This window comes from Lytechinus variegatus, chromosome 11, assembly GCF_018143015.1.
Source record: "Lytechinus variegatus isolate NC3 chromosome 11, Lvar_3.0, whole genome shotgun sequence".
Lineage (NCBI taxonomy): Eukaryota > Metazoa > Echinodermata > Echinoidea > Temnopleuroida > Toxopneustidae > Lytechinus > Lytechinus variegatus.
In genome coordinates, this window is record NC_054750.1 from 14,110,382 (window position 1) to 14,130,742 (window position 20,361).

At 35.0% G+C, this 20,361-nt stretch overlaps 1 protein-coding gene across 1 annotated transcript; it reads right to left on the reverse strand.

Moving 5' to 3' along the window:
• Nucleotides 1-8,306: 8,306 nt before the first annotated feature.
• LOC121423603 (lateral signaling target protein 2 homolog) lies at nucleotides 8,307-19,205 on the reverse strand. The gene is made up of 5 exons (XM_041618987.1): nucleotides 19,020-19,205; nucleotides 13,866-13,963; nucleotides 11,136-11,378; nucleotides 10,402-10,504; nucleotides 8,307-9,756 (listed from the first exon to the last, which is right to left on the reverse strand). The coding sequence occupies exons 2-5, from the start codon at nucleotides 13,948-13,950 to the stop codon at nucleotides 9,711-9,713; spliced, it is 477 nt and encodes a 158-aa protein (XP_041474921.1). The 5' UTR covers nucleotides 13,951-13,963; nucleotides 19,020-19,205; the 3' UTR covers nucleotides 8,307-9,710.
• Nucleotides 19,206-20,361: the final 1,156 nt, after the last annotated feature.

Below are 20,361 nucleotides of genomic sequence, written 5' to 3' on the forward strand. Positions count from 1 at the left end.
TGCATTCTTGTGCATAGAGGACCTAAACAATGAACGTTGTGCTCAACTCGCCAAATGGATATGCCGCACTCGGTCCTGCCGCTCCTGCGGATGTCGTTGTGGTATATCCATTGGCTCATCTTGCACATCGTTCATTATTTGGCCCTGCATGCATGCGCTTATGTGCATTATTTTTATAATGACACTCATGCAAATTGCTGAGATGGTGTATTGAGCTGTGTATCAGATGATTACTATTTTGAATAATACTTAATAATTTGCAATATTGATATAGCACTTAATATAATTTTTCCTTGAGCATGGCTACCCTGATATAGGTACCCAAGCATTCAAGGAAATCCTTCCTCCCCTGTACCCATTTACTGTATCTGTGTCGAGACTGGCAATTGTAGCTACATGCCTTACCAAAGGACATAATCTACATTTGCCATTCTCCACCCGGGTGTGGTTTTAACAGAACTTGTATCTACCAAGCCCTAATTTATAGTGTAATGATTAATCATAGACTGATACACTACAGTGACTTCAATTATAATTGATAATGCCTACATGTACTTAGAATCTTTGAAGATAAGTTCAGGAATGTAATCTACGTATTGAGGTGAATATCACATTATGACCAATGAATATGCTTGCTTTGATTCCTTTCATCACGTATGTCAACTCCTCTTCTCATCTGTACAATATGTAATGTATTACAGTCACAATGCATCATTCAAATGTAGAAAATATTTGTTATTTCCTTACTATGCCATGATAGCAGTTGTATGAAAGCACTATTTTGATGTATACATGTACCTGTAATGCCTTAATGCTGCAGTAGCAAAAAAAAAGAAAAAACCCACTCCCTTTATTCAACATGACCCGTCCCCTTCTCACACTGTCCGTTTCCCACATTAGTGAATAAGCCACTAATGCCTGTTTGGTTTACCCAGCCACTGCCCTCCATCCTATTGAGGGCTAATTCCATTCCAGCAAGCAGTTGGTAGGAGATCCTTTATTTCCTCATTTCCAGTTTAGGCTGTGCAGTTCATCTGATACCCAATCGGTCTAAAACTACGTAGCGTATCTTATTTGACTAAATGGTAATAGACCAACTTGTAATAAGAAAGAACCATGCAAACTGAGTAAGTCAAGTGACATTAGTTCATGATTACACGGCAAAAACGCCAGTGTTAATATAACACCAGCCTGGTATCTATATCGAACACACCAGAGAAGTGATGAAACAACACCAGTTTAGAATCAAACCGATATTGTTGTTTCAATTGCCTATCTGGTGTTAGCCTAACACCAAACTGGTTTTGATTCAACACTTCCCTGGTGCAATCCGATATAGATACTAGGCTGGTGTTTAATCAACTCTGGAGTTTTTGCAGTGTATTAAACAGATTTATGGTACTATTAATTACAGATGGGTATTCAGTCAAGAATGGCTGCATGAAACTGTCAGGCAATATTGTTTGGCTATAGTGGTGATATGATCTGGTAATTAGACCAGTAGAAATTTAACCTCGGTTTGATTTATATGTATAAAGTTTGCCCTTCAGCCACTTGTGAATATTAAAGACCATGGCCGTCCTTAGGGGGTGCGGAGGTCTAGACAAGATTGTTTTTTTCTAGTCAAATGTAAACCAGCACCCCCTGTTAAAAATTTTGTCCCAGGGCCAGCATCAGCACTGTCTGACATCAGAATTGATAATATTTGTCCCTTTTTTCTGCCCCAAGCCCACCCCCCCCCCCTTGGAAAAGCTTGGGACGGCACTGAAGGTGTATTAGATGTAAAATTTACTATGTGATTACCCAGTGACTACAGAAGGATTTTGAATGGGGGGGTGCTGAACACACAATAACCCACAGTTTGACAGTAATTTTCATACTTTTTTTATTTTACACATTAACTCCCCCACCCCCTGGGTCCCATGGCACCTTATACAACATTCAGTCTTTTCAAAGGGAGATATGAATCTTAGATATTTTGGCCCGTATTCTGAAGTTGGGTTTAACTTAAACTGAGGTTTGAAGTTGTGGTTTAAGTATGGACAGCCAATTGTTACATAATCACTAACGGTATAGAGACATTAAACTTCAGCTCATTCGGCTCTCAAATCATTTATAATTGTGTAGGAAGTATAAATAAATGATTGTCTTCACCATCGATAAATCAGGAAAGAGCACAGTAAACATAAGAAACATACAACTTAATAAAAATTTTGATACTTATGGCTTTCCATATTTGAACCACAACTTTAAACCTGAGTTTAAATTAAACCTGACTTCAGAATACGGGCCTTTGACTGCAGAAACAAACAGTACCATCAGGTATGAGGAAGTAGTTTTTTTCTGAACTTTGTTTGGTTTATTAGCCATTTGATCTTGTAGACAATGTGGTTGGTCCAATTCCCAGATCATTTCAAACACCACTATGGCAATACCCATTTGATCTTCTATCAGTTGGTCTTCTTGCTTATTTGGTGCAAATATCGCTAGGCCCAATAACCAATTACATAATATTAAACTAATGATCAAAATCATTAAACAAGATGTAGTAGATACAGTGATTGCAATACAACATACTAGCAGGAAATATACTGCACCCGCTTTTAATTAAAGGCTTTTTGTCGAGTGAACTTTGTGAAGACACCAAGTGGCACTTTTTTACCTACATTTTTAATGTACTTTTAGCCCATATGATAGATTGAAGCAGGACCCAGTTACATAAAATGTTTTATCCTTTGCAATTGTTATAATTCTTTGATATTAGACAACCAATCAACAGGCACTGTTTCACATAACATGTCCATTACCAGTGCTAGTATTCTGTGACATATCTGTACTTATTCATTTAAATGACACTGTTTTTAGTGGCTTTTTAACTGTAGCGAATAGCTTGTACAGTAGCCTGACATTGATATCAAGTTTTGTGATAATAGGTCCAAGCACTGTAAATGTTTACAGGTTCACAGGCTTGGATCGATTCGAACTCAGCCCTTTGATCTGAAAAGTATTACGACAATATTGTAACTTTAAATATGCATTGGGGTACTATATTTTGTTCAGGAATTAATAAGAAATTATAGAACATATCGTGTATTTGTCATGGTCGCTTTCAAAATTGAGGTTAAAACGTATTCAGAGACAGGTCCGTATATGCATGATAGTTGGATATATCAAACTTTCATCAAAAGTTTACTTGCTACCTTTTAGAACTGAGTGTATCATGTAGGAATTTCATGATTCAGTGAACGATGGTTTGGCATTACAGTTTGTCACCTTTTAGAACAGGGTGTCTCGTATAGGAAATTCATGAATCAAAACTTCATTTGTGTCCATTGGGTGATTTCTAGGCTGAATATGTCAAATATTTAGTAAAAAAAACTTTGATTGTTGTTTCAAATAATAATGATATTAATTTCTTGTAAAGTGCATACTATCATGCTTCTTTTCAAGAAAAAGCTCAAATCTTTACAAATTGCTAGCATTGATCTTCCATGCAATACACTGCCAACAGACAGAGACAGATAATTTGATCTTCTTGGAATCTTTGAGATTTGGAGCAGTTATTTTTTAAAACCAAATTGTAGATTTCCCTTTCTTTGAAAGTGAAACATGCATAAATAAACCTGAAACTTAACAGGATAAAGCCTGGCGCACATTTACACGATCCAATATGACCCACTTTTTTTTTACAAATTGCATTTTGCAGTGGATATGAAATTTCCAAGTTCTAAGTGAACTTCTGTGTATTTTATGTTTGGAATAATGCTGGGAACTTAGAAATCTGCAAGCTTTTTGGTTTCTTTGAAAATCAAATCATACCAAATTGTGTACTGTTCACCAGGCTTAACTGTTACATTACAGGTATATGTATTTGTGTACATTATTTTTACTGAATAACGGCGTAAGTAATTGTATGAGAGCACATATCTGGGCGCATCGTGGTCTAGTAGTTCTGACTCTCGCCTTTAATACAGAGGGCCGTGGGTCTGAATCCTAGCCATGGCATGATTTCAGTCAGCAAGAAATTTATCCACATTGTGCAGCACTCAACCCAGGTGAGGTCAATGAGTACCCGCCAGTATTAATTCCTTGCATGCACTGAGCGCTGGTGATGGTAGCTCAAGCTAAAGCTGGGGTAATAATAGCAAGCATGTTGTATCCTCAGGCAAATAGGGCTATATAAATACAGCTATTATAATTATCTGGGGTTTTTCTCAATGAGAATAATCTGACCAAAAGTCATGCTTAAATGCCAATTTGCATGTAATATTACATTACATAATCTCACTAATCTCTAATTCTGGTAATTATGTGCATCTGTAGCATCATTCAACCAGCCACAGGGATTTTCATGTACCACATGCAAATCCCTGTAAACACTAACTATTGTGTAATTTATGTGACTCGAAATCACCCAAAATGTACCAATATTCTATTTTTGTATAACTACTTGTTGTTTGTATACTCTACAACACTTATGTTTTACTCTTGTTTGATACAGAGTCAAGGATATTCTGCATTCTCAGAAGTCAGTCTTGGAAATCCCTTTGTCTATTTTCACTTTCAGAAAATTTACGAACATATTCACAGCTACCGATATTCTTTGTACAGGGACTATATAGTTTTAGTAGGCAATGGGGGAATGATGAACTATGCAATGGTAACTTCCATGAAAATCTTGATTCTGATTGGCTAATTAGTGATGTTGCCATGGTAATTACTATCGATTGCAAAGTACAATAATTTATTCATAAGAGTAAAAGATATTTATTCAGTCCCATTTACATGTTTACTCGTGTATGGGATCTTCCGCAGTCCTAAAACTTCATAGTCTGCATGGAGACGAGAGGCAAAAGTATCTGTATGACACTATGGAACCTGCCTCTGGTGAGCATGTCATGACTCAAATCAGTGAATTTCGCTGTCCAGAGTTATAAGCTACTGAAATCCTTGCATCTGATTGGCTCAGAGGAGATTAGTGATTTTTTTTTGTTTAATGAAATATGTCCCTGGTCCCTTGAAATCGCCTTTTGTACTGGATCCATTGATGATGTTGGGGGGGGGCTTCTTTTCCATTTGCAAGGGGTTATTTCAGACATATTTCGGGGACTCATTTGTCCTCAACCCCCCATATTTTGTTTTGCTTTGTTCTTTGTTCAGTATTTTGTGGTGCTGATTACTTCATTATTTCATTCTCAAAAGAGGATAGAATTATTATTTGATACTATTAATTTGACCTCTCAAGTGATATTGATGGGGAAATTAATATAATAATTGTAAATTATTTCACTGCAGACTTATTTCTGAAATTTAAGTCGGTTGTAGGGTTGTGACTTTTTTGTATGAGAAATGTACATAGTGGTGAAACCCGAACTTGTATTGTAATTTTTCGAACCTTCCATGTAAATATGCATAGTATAGAATTTCTGAATATTTTTTGTGTGCTGTACGTGTTTTGTTACCAATGTGTACATTGTCTATTGAAATATTAAGTAAGTGTAATGTTTTTTGGAATGGCAATACAAATGTCCGTGTAAATAAATAAAATACACAAGCACACAGGAAAGCATTTGGCGTTTCACGGTTTGTTTTATTGAAATGCTCTGCCACATAAAACACGATTCATGTGATAAATTTGTTTACTAGGTTCAAGTTGTACTGAGCTTTGCAAACAAATTTCTCCTTTCCTGAAAAAAAATCATATATCGTGGTTGTTTTATTTGCCGCCTAAATTCTTACCTTGTTTTATGAATTCACTACTTTGAGATGTTTCAAGGATCTTACCTGTATGTTGAGCATGGTGGCCTCCTTTTGATTGAAGTGCTCGCCCCCCCCCCCCCCTCCTCCCCCGACCGACTTGGATATACAATCTTGTGGGTGGGGTTTACTATTAACCCTGATGTATGAACGTCCCTCCCCTATGCACACTTTACGACTGTTCGCGATCTGATTTTGGAACGAATCGCATTTTGCTCATTTTCTGTAAATGTGAATGGAACATATAATTTTTATTTGAGGTTAAAATTAATGGAAAGAATACTAATATAACCATTTTGAAAGATTGCAAGCCTTTATTTTGGAGTAAAGGCAAAATTAGTTTCAAATCTTAGCTAATCGTACGACTGCTGTGACGTCATTACGACTAGATATTAAATACGCTTTTATTCTAAGAAGGATGATAGCATAGTCACAGAATTGAACATAGGTATTCGTACGATGATATAGAACAGTACGCAGTAAGATATTCCAAGTCTCAATACTAGCATCAAATTCTACTACTTTTTATTCTGAAATCGGGTCGCAGACCAATCGTACGGTGTGCGGTCGCCTTCACACGCATGATTAAGTGGTTTAAAATGACTGTTCACTTTATCTCTACAACTTCTGCATCTCACGATCACGCCAGTCTCTCTCCCCTTCCCCTTGTATGATTTACACAAGACTATAGAATGACCAAACCAAACACACAATTTCAAAGGTAGGCAAAAGGTTCACAATTTATTTGAAATTTAAAAACTCCGACTTTCTATTTGATAACTCTACCATCATAATCTACGACGATATACAGCTGAGCAGTCACACACATAGTTGTTCAAATATATTTTGCTCGATCACTATATCAGTTTTTAGAGGTTAAAAAATGAATATCGATCGAAATCAACTCACAAACAACGTCTGGGCCCGTTTCTTTGCGATTATTATAACTTCCTCATGACGCAATCTTTGAAATTACCATGGTAACACTGCCTAATGACAATAGCAACCATAATCGTAAATACGTCTTTATGAAATGGGCCCCCCGTTTTGATAAACTAAGTTTTCAGAGCGACTATTTTAAAGATGAGTCAAATATAACGTATACGAAACCAGTCAAAATAATCTAATCCTGAGTAATTAACTACACGTTTAAGTCAATAAATGAGTGGCTACTAATGCCTAGTTCGTCATGGTAATTCGGAGGCAATAAGGGTTTTAGACTTCGTTATTGTAAATGAAATTTAGAGCATCATACATAAAAGTAAAGTTGGGCCTATTATTTTTGTTTCTAACATTGAGAAAACTTATCTTCTTTCAACGGAAAAGTAGTGAAGAATAATAGAAAAAAATACCAGCGGTACTTTTAATATGCCTACTTTAATAATTAGGCCTATGTATATACGTAAGGCAAATTACTTTACTCTGTATTCAAACAATATGAAATATATACATACATATATTATTGTAGTTATATTTTTCTTACAAGCTATAACGTGTGAGCAGTCAGTGATTTGATATAGAATAAAATCAAATGGATAAACTGTACATCAAAGGGCATTATTATAATTAGCTATCAAAATTAGTATTTACATAGGAAATCTAAGATACGAATGTCATAATAATTATGATGAATAAGTACATGAGTATTTTAAGTTTCAATTTGGCCATGCAGGAAGCACAAGGGCGGCGCCGGGATATTTTAATGAGGGAGGGGGGGGGGGGGCAAGCGACATATATCCTCGATTGAATTACAGCGGAAATATATAGTTCGACAACCTACACCTCGTTGATGCATTCTCTTTATATATTTTTTCGCTTATTCTTTTTCTTCCTTTCACTGTTTGAAAAATAAAAGGAATTGCCTCTCCCTGCGCCCCCCCCCCCCCCCGGTGTCGCCCCTGAAGAAATCAAAATATAACCAAGAAGACCTGAGAGCAAACACGTGTTTAAAACTCTATAATAAACAAGTTTAAACTCTATAAAAGTCTACAACATGAAAACATATACTATTTTCAACATCGATACAATATTTGTGTGGTATATATCTTTAAGCACGATTATTTTGCTTTAGGAAACGAATATTTAGTTTCAGGTATATTTTATAGACAAAAATAAGATTTGTATGATTGGATCTTAAGAAAATAATAACATCAATAACGATACATTTACTGTTTTGTTCGATCAAGCATGAAGCCGATTGCCAGTGCACCGTTTTAACACATCGTACGTCTGCATGTTTAAACTAATAAACTACAAATATCATATTTTCAACACAACCTAGTGTAAAAACCAGACATACATTTTATTCAGGAAAAACTTTCATAAAAATACAAAAACTAAATGTAAGGAACAATGATGTGATGACAAAATGAATGTAATTGTACTACGACGTCGATCAAAATTTCGTGAATGATTAGTTTCTGGCAAACAACGAAATCCAACATTGTGACTATCACGCTCCATTCACTTAAATATCTGCTTTTTCTTGGGGTGGGCTTTAAAGATAAATTAAGGTTTGAAAGCGGTATCATATCCAAAAGCTATTTTTAAATTATATTTTAACTTCTGCCGACCAGAGTTTACGAAAGTTGGACTTCAACCATTTGCTTCTTAAAACACACGACCCAAGGCATCCGATTTTTCTCTGTAAAATGCCACACTTTTCCCGCCATGTTATTACTCTTTTTAATCACTGATATTTAGGGTGTTTACAGGCACAAAACAATCGTAATGATGTAGTTTGGCGCCTGCTTGCAAAAGATTCCACAAATGCCAAGAAATAGGTCTACACCATAGAAATATAGTTTGATTATAACCAATATATATTTATGGTATACACAGCACCGTGTTGTATCAAATTGCATTATAGCAATGAATTCATTCACCGCTCAACATAGACACAAAATATTGCTACAAACATGGTACATGGACTTTTGTTGTTTGTTTTTTATCATATGTAATTCAAAAGTCAGTTTCTACCCGACGAAACAACTACGGCTAATATCATCATAAAATATTGAATTGATGAGAAATACTTAAAAGGCCGCATTCAACACTATTTTAATAATATAATATTAATAAGTACAACAAGCCTCTTTGTTTTTAATTCGGAATACATAAGAGATAATCATCGTGAACTCCAAAATATTATGAAAAGTTAAGTGTAAATTAGTAGAAAGTAGAGTTATAACAGCCCTTAAATCGTAAGGGAATCGTACCTGCCTTATTTGGCGAACACTTGAATTATTTCACACTAAAGACCCCAGCTCTGAGTTCCCATACGAATGTATTGATATGAATATCAAGTCATTAATAAGTCGATCTGTCACGTTATTGTTTATGACTGTGAAAGAGCCACATCTACCCTTTTGAGTTGAAATGATGTTACATCGAAGTTGCCGAAGTTTTAAATGAAACTTCCCAGCCAGCAATGCCGATTAGGAGTTGCTGTGTCAACAAGCATTTCAGCTGACCAACCAGCACTTTAACAAACACATAGATCGTTCCAACGAAACCTTTCGTATAAACTCCAAACTCTTATCGATCTATATGACTGTGTTTGTGGACCAATCCCCCCAAAAAGATTGAGAAAAGATTGACTTCTAACTCCTATCATATTAACATTTTCAATTCATTTTTTTTTATTTTGGCTCCCTCGTTGCAAATTAGCAATGTAAAGAAATTAGAATCAACGGTCACTGCTGGCGGACATACAAGAACATCAGGTAAAAAAATGATTGGAACGCTTTCGGTTTTCTAATCTTCCAACTTAAATTGGAAATGTTCCGTTTATCGCAAGGCAACTTATCTTGTATTGAATGAGTACAGAAAGACGCTTTAATGTACAACGTATAGATTGACCAAACAGATCTGCTTTTTATTGATGACGTTATTGCTACACGTGATACCATAATATACTGAAATTGTTGAATAATAAGGGGATAGGGTTGGTACTATTGCTTGTATGTCGTCTCTGATGTTACCGTGACGTATGAAGTTCTGTAAGGAAATAGAACAGAGAGAGGAGACGAAAATAAAATATACACCTTATAAGATCATCTGAAAGATAAAAACATTTTGTTTCTTTGTGGAGCTAGTACTGATTTAAGAATATTTTATGCAATCGGATGAGATTTTTATTTTAAATCGTAAGGAGAATATCACTGGACTTCGCCAGAATATTGTGGTGTCCAGAATCTCTACATGATGATTGAAACTCCTTGTCAAAAAGTTGGACGTCACATATTTAATTACAATTATTGGATGTATCAACAAACCATTCTGATTGGTCAACAGTGTATGTGCTGAACATTAGGTGCATGCAACAAAGAATTATTTTGATTGGTGATTGACATTATTTTATTGACTGCCAACAGTGTGAGTTATTGACGAATATAGGCCTACACTATACATATCATAGATTTAATATAAATCGGGATAAGCTAGGTTAGTGAACACTAAAATACTGGATTTTGATTTTAAATTTAATGAGTTAAATCGAAACCCCATAATTAGAAGAAAAAAATAATAGGAATTGAATTTAAATAAAAAATTATCACTGATAATAGACAAAGTGGATTAATCTTAAACCTCTAATGCTAAACAAATAAAATATGAAATCCATAGGGATTGATATATACTTACCCCCTGTATTTCCAGTAACACAGTCCAAAAAAGGTCCCCAAAGCTCCCAAAATAAGTAAAGTTGCAAGAATGGCAAGAGCTATTTGACCATCATTCAATCCACCTACATCAAAGTCAAGAAAACACACACACAATGCATTCATCATCATTATTTGCATTTTACTGTATACAGTCCACTGGCTGTTAGATAAATAAAAAAAAAACGAAGACAAATATTAATATTGCTACTCATTGCATGGGCTACAAGAAAATCTCTTTTTTTTGCATACATAAACTGATATATCTACTAAAAAGTATCGATTTTGATTGTATTTAAAATGCAATAAAGGATCGGATAAGTATATCATGAAACAAATAAGGTCAGTGATTTTTACTACTTGTTTTATAAGCTACAGTAAGATCCTTACATCTGATTGAAGAGTGAATTTATCAGATAAAATCGCTGGAAAGATGTTTTATGAAGCACCCCCTATTCGCTTTCTGGATTTGACAATAGTAAATCCATTAAAAATATATATTTATTTTTCTTTTTATGTTCCGTGATTTGTAATCCTTTGTGTATAACGTGATTTTTTATCATTTATTTCAATGAAAACTTAAATATGAAAAACATATGATTTGCCTTTTCGTGATTAGAGGTTAAAATGTTAAAGCAGACCTGTGTTTAGAAATCTTGATAAATTCATTTAGTTTTGTCACGCAATTTACGATGTCAAAGACGTTTAAATATATACCTCCGTCTTTATCGTCATCATCTTTTCCTTTATGTCCGTCCATATCGCCGTCGCCCTCCATACCATCACCATCACCATCGCCGTCCGTATCATTGCCATCGTCTCCGTCTACAGGTGCATATGTAACAGTGCCTGCTGCTGCCGTAGTCCCTTCATTGGGAGGGGGTGCCGATGAAACGGGTGGTCGGGGGGTCGAAGGGGGTTGCGTTACCGGGCTTGGGCCATCGGTAGCATTACTCGAATCTAATAATAAAGGGGAAATGTATTCATATAATTGTGATGAATTATATATAGGCAAATGAGGGAAGCCAAATCCTTTCTGGTAATTGGTTGGTGAGATGATCTTTTATATCTTTGTAATCTCACAGGTTATAGACCTGCTATCTAAACCTCCTGTCTCGATCACAGGGCTGTAAATGTCGCCATTGCTTTTCAGATATAATAATTTACATTTCATGTTGGCCTAAATATTATACAAAGACAAATAAATGCAATATCGACCCCTAGCTGTACTGAAATAAATACAAACATGCACTTAACTAGGCAGATTTAGTGTATTTTTAATCTCATCCAAATGCTGTTTTTTTTTTATAAATAAAATTTTCTACTGGAATCAGTTGCACATCAAGAGGTTCTTTTTCAAATGCCTTCCATTATCTGACGCAGAGGTGAGCCCCCCCCCCCCTCCTCCTCCCATGACCGGCCACATGGGAGCTAAAAATAGCACCATTTTAGTGCTGAGGCCGAAGTCTTCTACATTGTCCGTGAGCCCTTTTCCTTCCTTTATTTTTGTGCCCCTGAAAATGTCACCTGGGGTACTTGCCCCCTTCCCTCAAAATACCCGACTTCCCTGGGAACTGCTTTGCTTCCCCAATATTATGATACATATCACATTCCGATTACTAATTCTCTATGATTGACAATGGTCAAACTGAATAGAAGATACATTCGTAATAAAACCTGCAAAAAAACAGAAAAATACTATTCGATGTTGATTGTAGAGCGACGAACGTCAATCCACAATAGCGTTTCAGTCGTAACCTGTAGATTATCTGTGGCAGTTATTTTATCGATACGATTGGGGTGACTAAGGGTCTAAATAACAATCGTCATGAAGTTCAATAAAAGGGCATACGTATGATCAAATAAGATAAAATTATGACATGTTCTTTTATTCGATCGATTGCTTGATTGATTGATATCACTAAACATGCTAAAAGGTCACTGAAAGTATCAAGCGGATCCAATGGGCGAAGCATGCCACCCCCTCCCTATTAGCGGCGCAAGGGGGCGAGAAAGAAGAAGAAGGAGGAGGAGAAGAAGAAGAAGAAGAAGGAGGAGAAGAAGAAGAAGGAGGAGAAGAAGAAGAAGGATGAGGAGGAGGAAGAGGAGGAGGAAGATGCGAATGTTAGCGATCAAGATTTCTAACGAATTCATGCTAACAACAAAATGTATTTAAATATTTTTAAGTCGTAACCAATAAGATTCGCTCATTATGCTCGCATTATTTTGTCCAATGAGATATGTATCATGTTCTTGAAAACAAAATATGCTTAAATTGTTTCATTTTTAGGTCATTATACCAGAAAACTTAACATCGCGCTTCGCGAGCACAATATCATAGGGAGAAAATTGTCCTGTTCTTGATTTTTTTTGTACATTACAGTCCTTAAAATTGTCCTATTTGCAGGTCACTTTATGCAGAACTTTCCCTTTGCCCTATATCATTTGCTTATAGTGTTAGGTATTCTGTTCATGAATTTCCGAAAAGTTCCTAAAAAGTCCCTATTTGGGGTCATTATAAAAAAATAGCTCGGGCTTTGAAGTTGCATTATTATTTTGACTACTATAGTAATTGATATGACTACCTGCACCCTGCTTTGGTTTTAGAAGAGGCGATCGTGGACTGTTTTTTCGCGCCTCACCCCCCCCCCCCCCCCCATGGACAAAGCTGGATCCGCCTCTTTTGGTGTCTTCTGTGCACACTAGCTGTCACCACGGCTGACCTCGTATTAATTTTATTTGCGCATTAACCACAGTGCAAATCACAATGGCTATTGTTGTGATGAAGAAAATATGTTGAAATTATTTTCTTTCCACAAGCAGACATGTTTTCCACGAGCCTATTTCAGTGTTCTGTTCGCTTTACACTCCCTTCATTTTCCTTATTTTTATGAAAAATAAGCTGACTGTGCAGTCATTCGAATGTAAACAATATTATACAATACAACATTATTGTACCTGTTCGAAATACCAGGGCATTGTTATTTATTTGTGCATAATGAAATAAACAAAATCTTTTCCATCAATTTTGTTGAGAGATATCTAATAAATTTCCTAGTAAATTAATATTGATATCAAACCGAGTTGCACGGACTTTTAAGAAAAGTCACGGCTATGCCGCTCACCCACTGTCTCCCGCCTTTATTATTCTCTCACCCTTCCAGCCATCAATGAGCGATACACAGTCACACGCATATGAAATATGAAGAACACTCATTTATAACACAAGTATAAGCAACGGGATAAGCAACCAAACACATGATAGTTTTATCATAACAAATTCATAATAGGGTTCGTTTTTATCTATTCTAACGATCTAAACGAACTTGAAAAATTTGAAATGAATTTATGATGTAATCTTCTAATAAAAGAATAAATTCTGTGACATTTTACAATGCTTTGCACCCCCCCCCCCCTCCTCTGGGAAAAATAATAGTAGGCACTTACCTGTATTGTTTTGTGCATTCACGACTGCGAAAGAGCAGACGATTACCGCTATCACAAGCGTGACAAATTGTGACGTCATCTTCATTCAGGCGATTGAACTGCATATGCGATAATAATAAAAAGAGAAAGGGGAGACCTTGTGAGAATACCTTTATTATGAATATCATGTGCCGCAAGGTTATGTGATATTATATTGCCTCTATTTCTGTCTCATATATCATGACTATTTTGGTTATGCTCAAGATGGTTGCATTGCATGCCGTTTGACAGAAAATATTTGAACACAATATCGAGTGATAAAATGTGCTTATATTTCTGATCGTAATACCACAATGTTCTCAGTGTTTAACTTTATTCTTCAAGATATTGGTTCTTCTCGGTCCTCTCTCCCCCTCAACCCCCTTCTCTCTCCTTCTCTCTTCTTTCTTTCTAATAACTCGGTCACATTTTGATCTACAGCGACCGTACACGGCGAGTCGAAAACAGCCGTTTTATTCAAACCACAAAGTATGTATATATAGCTGGTACAAATAAATGTTAAAACGCCGTATAGAGCAAATGTGACCTCTCTCTCCTTCCATTTCCAAGTACAATACTGGCAATCATCATCTTTAACTTAAAACATCAGCAAAGAAGCAGAACCGGAGAGAAATGTCAATTAGCTAACTCCTTACACGTTCATGGCATAAAAATGGTAAGCATGTTTACTCTTATACTCAAGATAGCGCCTGGGTGATACCTATATATTTTCATTGACGCACAACATTACTGAAGATATGGGCCAGTATAACGCTCTTCTGCCATTCAAAATATTATAAAGAACTAATGAATTCACTTAAAGATTATTTTTACTAGAGTTTTTAACACGTGGGGTCCAAAATATCTCCGAACGAGAGAGCGATGCTACAAAGTGTAGCTCTGTACTTCTAACCTTAAATAAGTTTGTCCGAATTACAAATTTTTACTTTTTGGAAAATACGTGTGGGTAGGAGAGAGAAAAGATCTTGTTTGATAAAATTTTGAAAAAGAGCTTTTCATTCCCTTAATTTTCATTCTAATATCCAACCCCAAATTGTCGCTTTGTCATTGTTAAATGAGAAGTTTAATTGATTAAGAGAAAATTACTTGTTTTTAATATATCTTGTGTCTACTCCAAGGAAATGTAAATTGCCCGTTTAGTTGTATTTTTAGGACAAGAAAAAAAAACATAGAATGGCACAGAAGTCCGCATCAAATTAAATTTGCACAACGCTATTGGATGATTGAGCTATACATGCTCCCATTCGAGATGAAAGATTCCTTCTCCATGCATGCATGCTTCGTTTTTTAGTTTTCTCCCTAAATAATCACTTTATTCACATTAGGTAATCTACATCACACAAGCTATTTAAGACTTTTAGTAGATCCATCCATATTTGTATATGATTCGTATCATTTTCGTGAACTAAGTATACATGTACCCTACCCTTACCCCCCAAAAAAAAATCCAATAGAAATGGGGAAAATATAGGCCTAGATGATTGGCCATAAGCTCAATAAAAACTAGTGCTAAAAAGAGAGAAAATGACATGCACTTCAAGTAATCGTATACATAGATTGATAAATTATGCATGCGAAACAAATGAAAATCATCTTTCTAAACACAGAATAAAATTGACTTTTCTTTACACAGTTAATTGCTGGTTCAGTATTTTGAAGCTAAATTTATGAGAACGGCTTTATTGTAACCAGGTTAAGAGACCTTATACTGATTTTACAACATGTACAGTCCTCATAAAGGAGATCCGCTGTTGAATTTACATCGTATATTTAGTCAATAATTTATTTATTTATTCATTCATTCTTTTATTCAATTATTTATTAATTTATTCAATTATTTATTCCTTTATTTATTTATTCATTTGTTTGTTTATTCATTTATTCATTATTTATTCGTTTTTGCATGTCATGACAATGTACATAGTGTGACCACCACAAAAACTGTTATTTGAAAGTAATAAATTAATACACCCTCGGGGATTTTAGCAGCAAGAAATGGACAGATGGATAGGGAAGAAGCGAAAATAGTATTTATAAAATGATAGTATGGATATAAAATCAAATGATTGATGGAAATCTATCACATCATCGGTCAGCATGATTATGTTTTAGATAGGAAAATGTGCTAATGACTTCATTGTACTAATGACTCATAGTATACTAATGAATAGTTCTATTACCCGGACATGTGGTTTTAAGGTGAGGATGTTTTTTTTTTAATAATAAGGAGGAACAACAGCATTCAACTTATGTTTCATAATACGCGACATTTTTTTCATGCATTAGCATAGCAAATTGTTACTTTTAAAACATGTTAGAACTGATCCAATGTACCTCGTGCATATATTTCTTTCTAATGCCCGCGATGACGTGCATTATTTGCATACTATTTCCCTTGGACTTTCGTTTCGGAGCAAGTACTATAAGTCACTTGGGGAAATTAACATTAATGACTATGTTATAATCGCTCTATTTACATCCTTCCGATACAATACCCTCGATTTAGTTCGTTTTGAGCATCGTACAACAGTGTACAAAATATACAATATACTTATCGTTTGTCATTCTCTCAAATTAAACTTTATTATAATATATAGGGACAACCTTTGCTGAAAACGAATTTTCATATTCATATCCATCATAATCGAACGCGCATAATAATCATATATAACCAGAAAATCATTCCAGTTACTGAGCCCAATAGGTAGGGGAAGGCGGGGTAAATTGTGACACTTTTTGCATTTTGCATCTTGGGAAACATTTTCTACCCCACACTGAAAGTCATTGTGACCTTTGAAAAAACGATGTCAAATGGCTCAACTTGTCCCATCTGTGGGGTAAGTTGAACCACAAAAACTATGTACAAAATGTAAGCGGGAAGAACCAGCATGTCATTTTTTCACTTGCTAATTCTCTATAAATACTAACATCCTCTAAAAGTAAAAGAACTGTCATGTGAATTTGCTCCTTTCTGCCTGCATATCAAAGGCTTTTTAAAGTTTGTTTGTTTTATTTACCAAGAATTACCATTGCTCAACTTGCCCTACACATGTATGTTGGCTTGCTCAAATTACCCCATTGTTAACTTAATGCGATATTTTACACATCCACGCATTTCTTATGCATCAATCATTTAAAAGACTATGACAAGAATGAGAACCCATACCTGGATTAACAATGTTGTCCTTATTTCTTTATTATATCTAAAGACGTGTGTGGGCAAAAAGCACGGATCTATTTCACACCTTTTTAAAAACTTTTTTTGCTGAAATTTAAATTTTTCCCTCTAAAAAAAACTTTTTGTTTCGAAGTTGAAAACAATGTGGTGGGGTTAAGGGTTATGTAATAGGTCTTCAATACATGACACCACCACAATGTCTGACTCATTCATTATTGGCCAGGGGGTGGTGGCTCAACTTGCCCCTATGCTCAACTTATCCCGCCTTCCCCTATTAATTTTCGGGGGAGTCCAAAAATTACCAAATAATGTTTTCAACATGTGCTTATATCCCTGCTACGACGGGTACATGTAAGTGGACTGCAGGAGTGAATTCCATCCATCTCGTGTGGAGGGGGGGGGGTGCACCTTTGATTTTAAACTCTTTTGTAATCGCGAGAATGTATACGATCTTATGACTGAGCAAAGGAAGAATTTTGAGCCTGTTTAAACTGGAGTGCTCTTCTTTGATTATTTTGAGTCATCATGTTCGTGCCTCTAGCCCTCTGCCCTTCAGTGGATGAATGAATGAATATACTTCGTTTTGCACTGAAGCAATGGAAGGACCAGTCGTTTTCAATGTCCAGTACAGTGCTTTAAACACTCAATGCTAACTTTAGATATATGACTCACACATTAATTCAATCGTGCAATTTCGGTACGTGCTATAGAAATGAATACATGTACATGTATATACATGTAGAATATACATATTATATATATATATATATATATATATATATATATATATATATATATATATATATATATATATATATATATATATATATATATATACATATATATATATATATATATATATAAACCCGAAAGTATAATATTGAAAGCTACAGTTCTATTAAGGTTCACGCAATCATTAACTGTGTCTTTTGAGTGTTATTACTGGTCTTCTTTCGCTATTATAATTACAGGAAGGAAATGCACACGTAAATGTTACAGGAATCTAGGAATCTACTGCTGGAATCATCATGAAACAGAATAGTTAATCGCGTTTCTTGTATTGGTCATCATTTCCTTTATCGCGTTACCATGGAAAATTGTGGTTTCTCCGTATTTTACGCAAAAGTTATTTCAATGATATCAGTGCGTGATTGTTAACGTATTCAAAGACAGTAGGGTAGGAATTGGTACACATGGGAAGTTACACGATTATACATTCTACACACTGGAATGGTATACCGGGTATTATATACGCATGAGCAATCCAGCAACTAAGCTTTAGTTTACATCGCAAGATATTCTCTGCTTTTGATAAAGGCGAAATAAAAAGCCCTCACAAGAATGAGTTCTCGTGCGAAGCCATCGAAAACGTTTATAGCGTTTTTATAAACATCAGTGGCTATACAGCATGCAGGTCAAAATATAGTTCTAAATAAATTTATCATAGTATTTTTGTAATAATAACCTCGATTGATAACTTAAAGCCTTAAAGTGGACATACAAATAATATATAAATATATATAGTGGTATAGAAATTTAATTAATGAAGTATAAAAGATGAAAAGGTATACATTATATAGAATTAACCTCGCATGATATAAAACAAAGTCAAATATCTATACATATACACACACAAATATATATATATATATAAATGCATAGCGTTACACTTGATGTTTTAAACTTCAGACTGAACCCGATAATATATAATACATGCATATCACGCAGGAAACCCAGGGCGCCTCTGACAGAGATGGAAAAAGTACATATAACTGCACGCTGAAAGCACGTGTACACATAGTCCTCTGCACAAAAGCATCAATCAAAGTTAGGTTTTGGCACCTATCTATCAATCAAATAAACATGGTAGATAATAAATCCATGAATCAGTGTTGGATATTTTTGCTCATCAATGTGGGAATAAAGATGTTACTTACCAAATGGAATGCGTTGACAATCTTGAGAAACGCCGGTTATATTCGAGTATATACCACGCCTCTTAGAATAGATATGTGGAAGATTCCCATGTATAGCGAATCACGTACAAAATGCGATACACACACAGAAAGATGTATTGGTATTTTCCATACGAATCTCGTGCAAGAGTACACACACACACACATACATACACACACTCTTCACGATTTGGCGTTAGACGGATGAACTGGTATCTTAATACTACGCACGCACCAATACGCCACGATACTCTCAATGAATGGAACTAGTTACAAGTTTTTACAATCAAATCTTTCCGCCTCAACGGAATGCCTTCATTACTAGGCTAACATCAACAAAGTCATTAACTGGTTGCTCAGAATAGAGATGCTTGAAAATAGATAAAATCCGTGAGAAATATTCTGATTCAAATAACAGAAGCCAACTTGATTTATAACGTTAACAGTTACCATTTCTAGTGCCCTAATATGCTTTTAATGACACAATGTAGTTGTGAAAGCATTGTTTCAATTAATGATCAAATCTTTATACGTCATAGAGAGCAGTGAGTTTGCAACATGGAAGCTTACCCTGGAAAAACGTTTAGTTGAGATAAGCGATGTCATTTCCTTTATTGGTTTATGTTAGATCTCTCTCTCCCTCTCTCTCGGCCAATAAAAATATCTATGACCATTCTATCAACTTAGTTCAGACAATAAAATCTAATAGTAGAAACTGAAGTTTAAAAACCATGAAGACAAATCCAAGTAAATACAGGTTGAGAGCATTTTATTCCATCTTCATGAAGAGATTTATATATTCAAACAAATCATACACACACACACACACACACACACATATGTATATATTAGATTATGACTGCATAAACTGCAATAGCTTTCCATATATGAATAAAATTCATGTACAGTTTCCCCCTGCAATAACTTAAGCAGTTATTTAACAGCTTCAATAGTGTTATGACTTTCAGTTTTGATTTTTTACATGTATTTAGAGTTGTTTCATTTCCTTTTGTTACTGTACTGATTTATTTTCCATATATACTTAGATAACATATATTTGGTCATAAATCGATTCTGTTTGGTATCAATTAAAGATCGAAGTGTGATCTCAACATGACTCTTTAAATATGATTAATAATGCTCAGAGTTTGATCCTCTCGTTCTTTATTCCATAATAGTAACATGTATCTTTTTAATGTTAGAAAGAAGTATAAAATCTATCTATCTATCTATCTATCTATCTATTAGATTATGACTGCATAAACTGCAATAGCTTTCCATATACGAATAAAATTCATGTACAGTTTCCCCCTGCAATAACTTA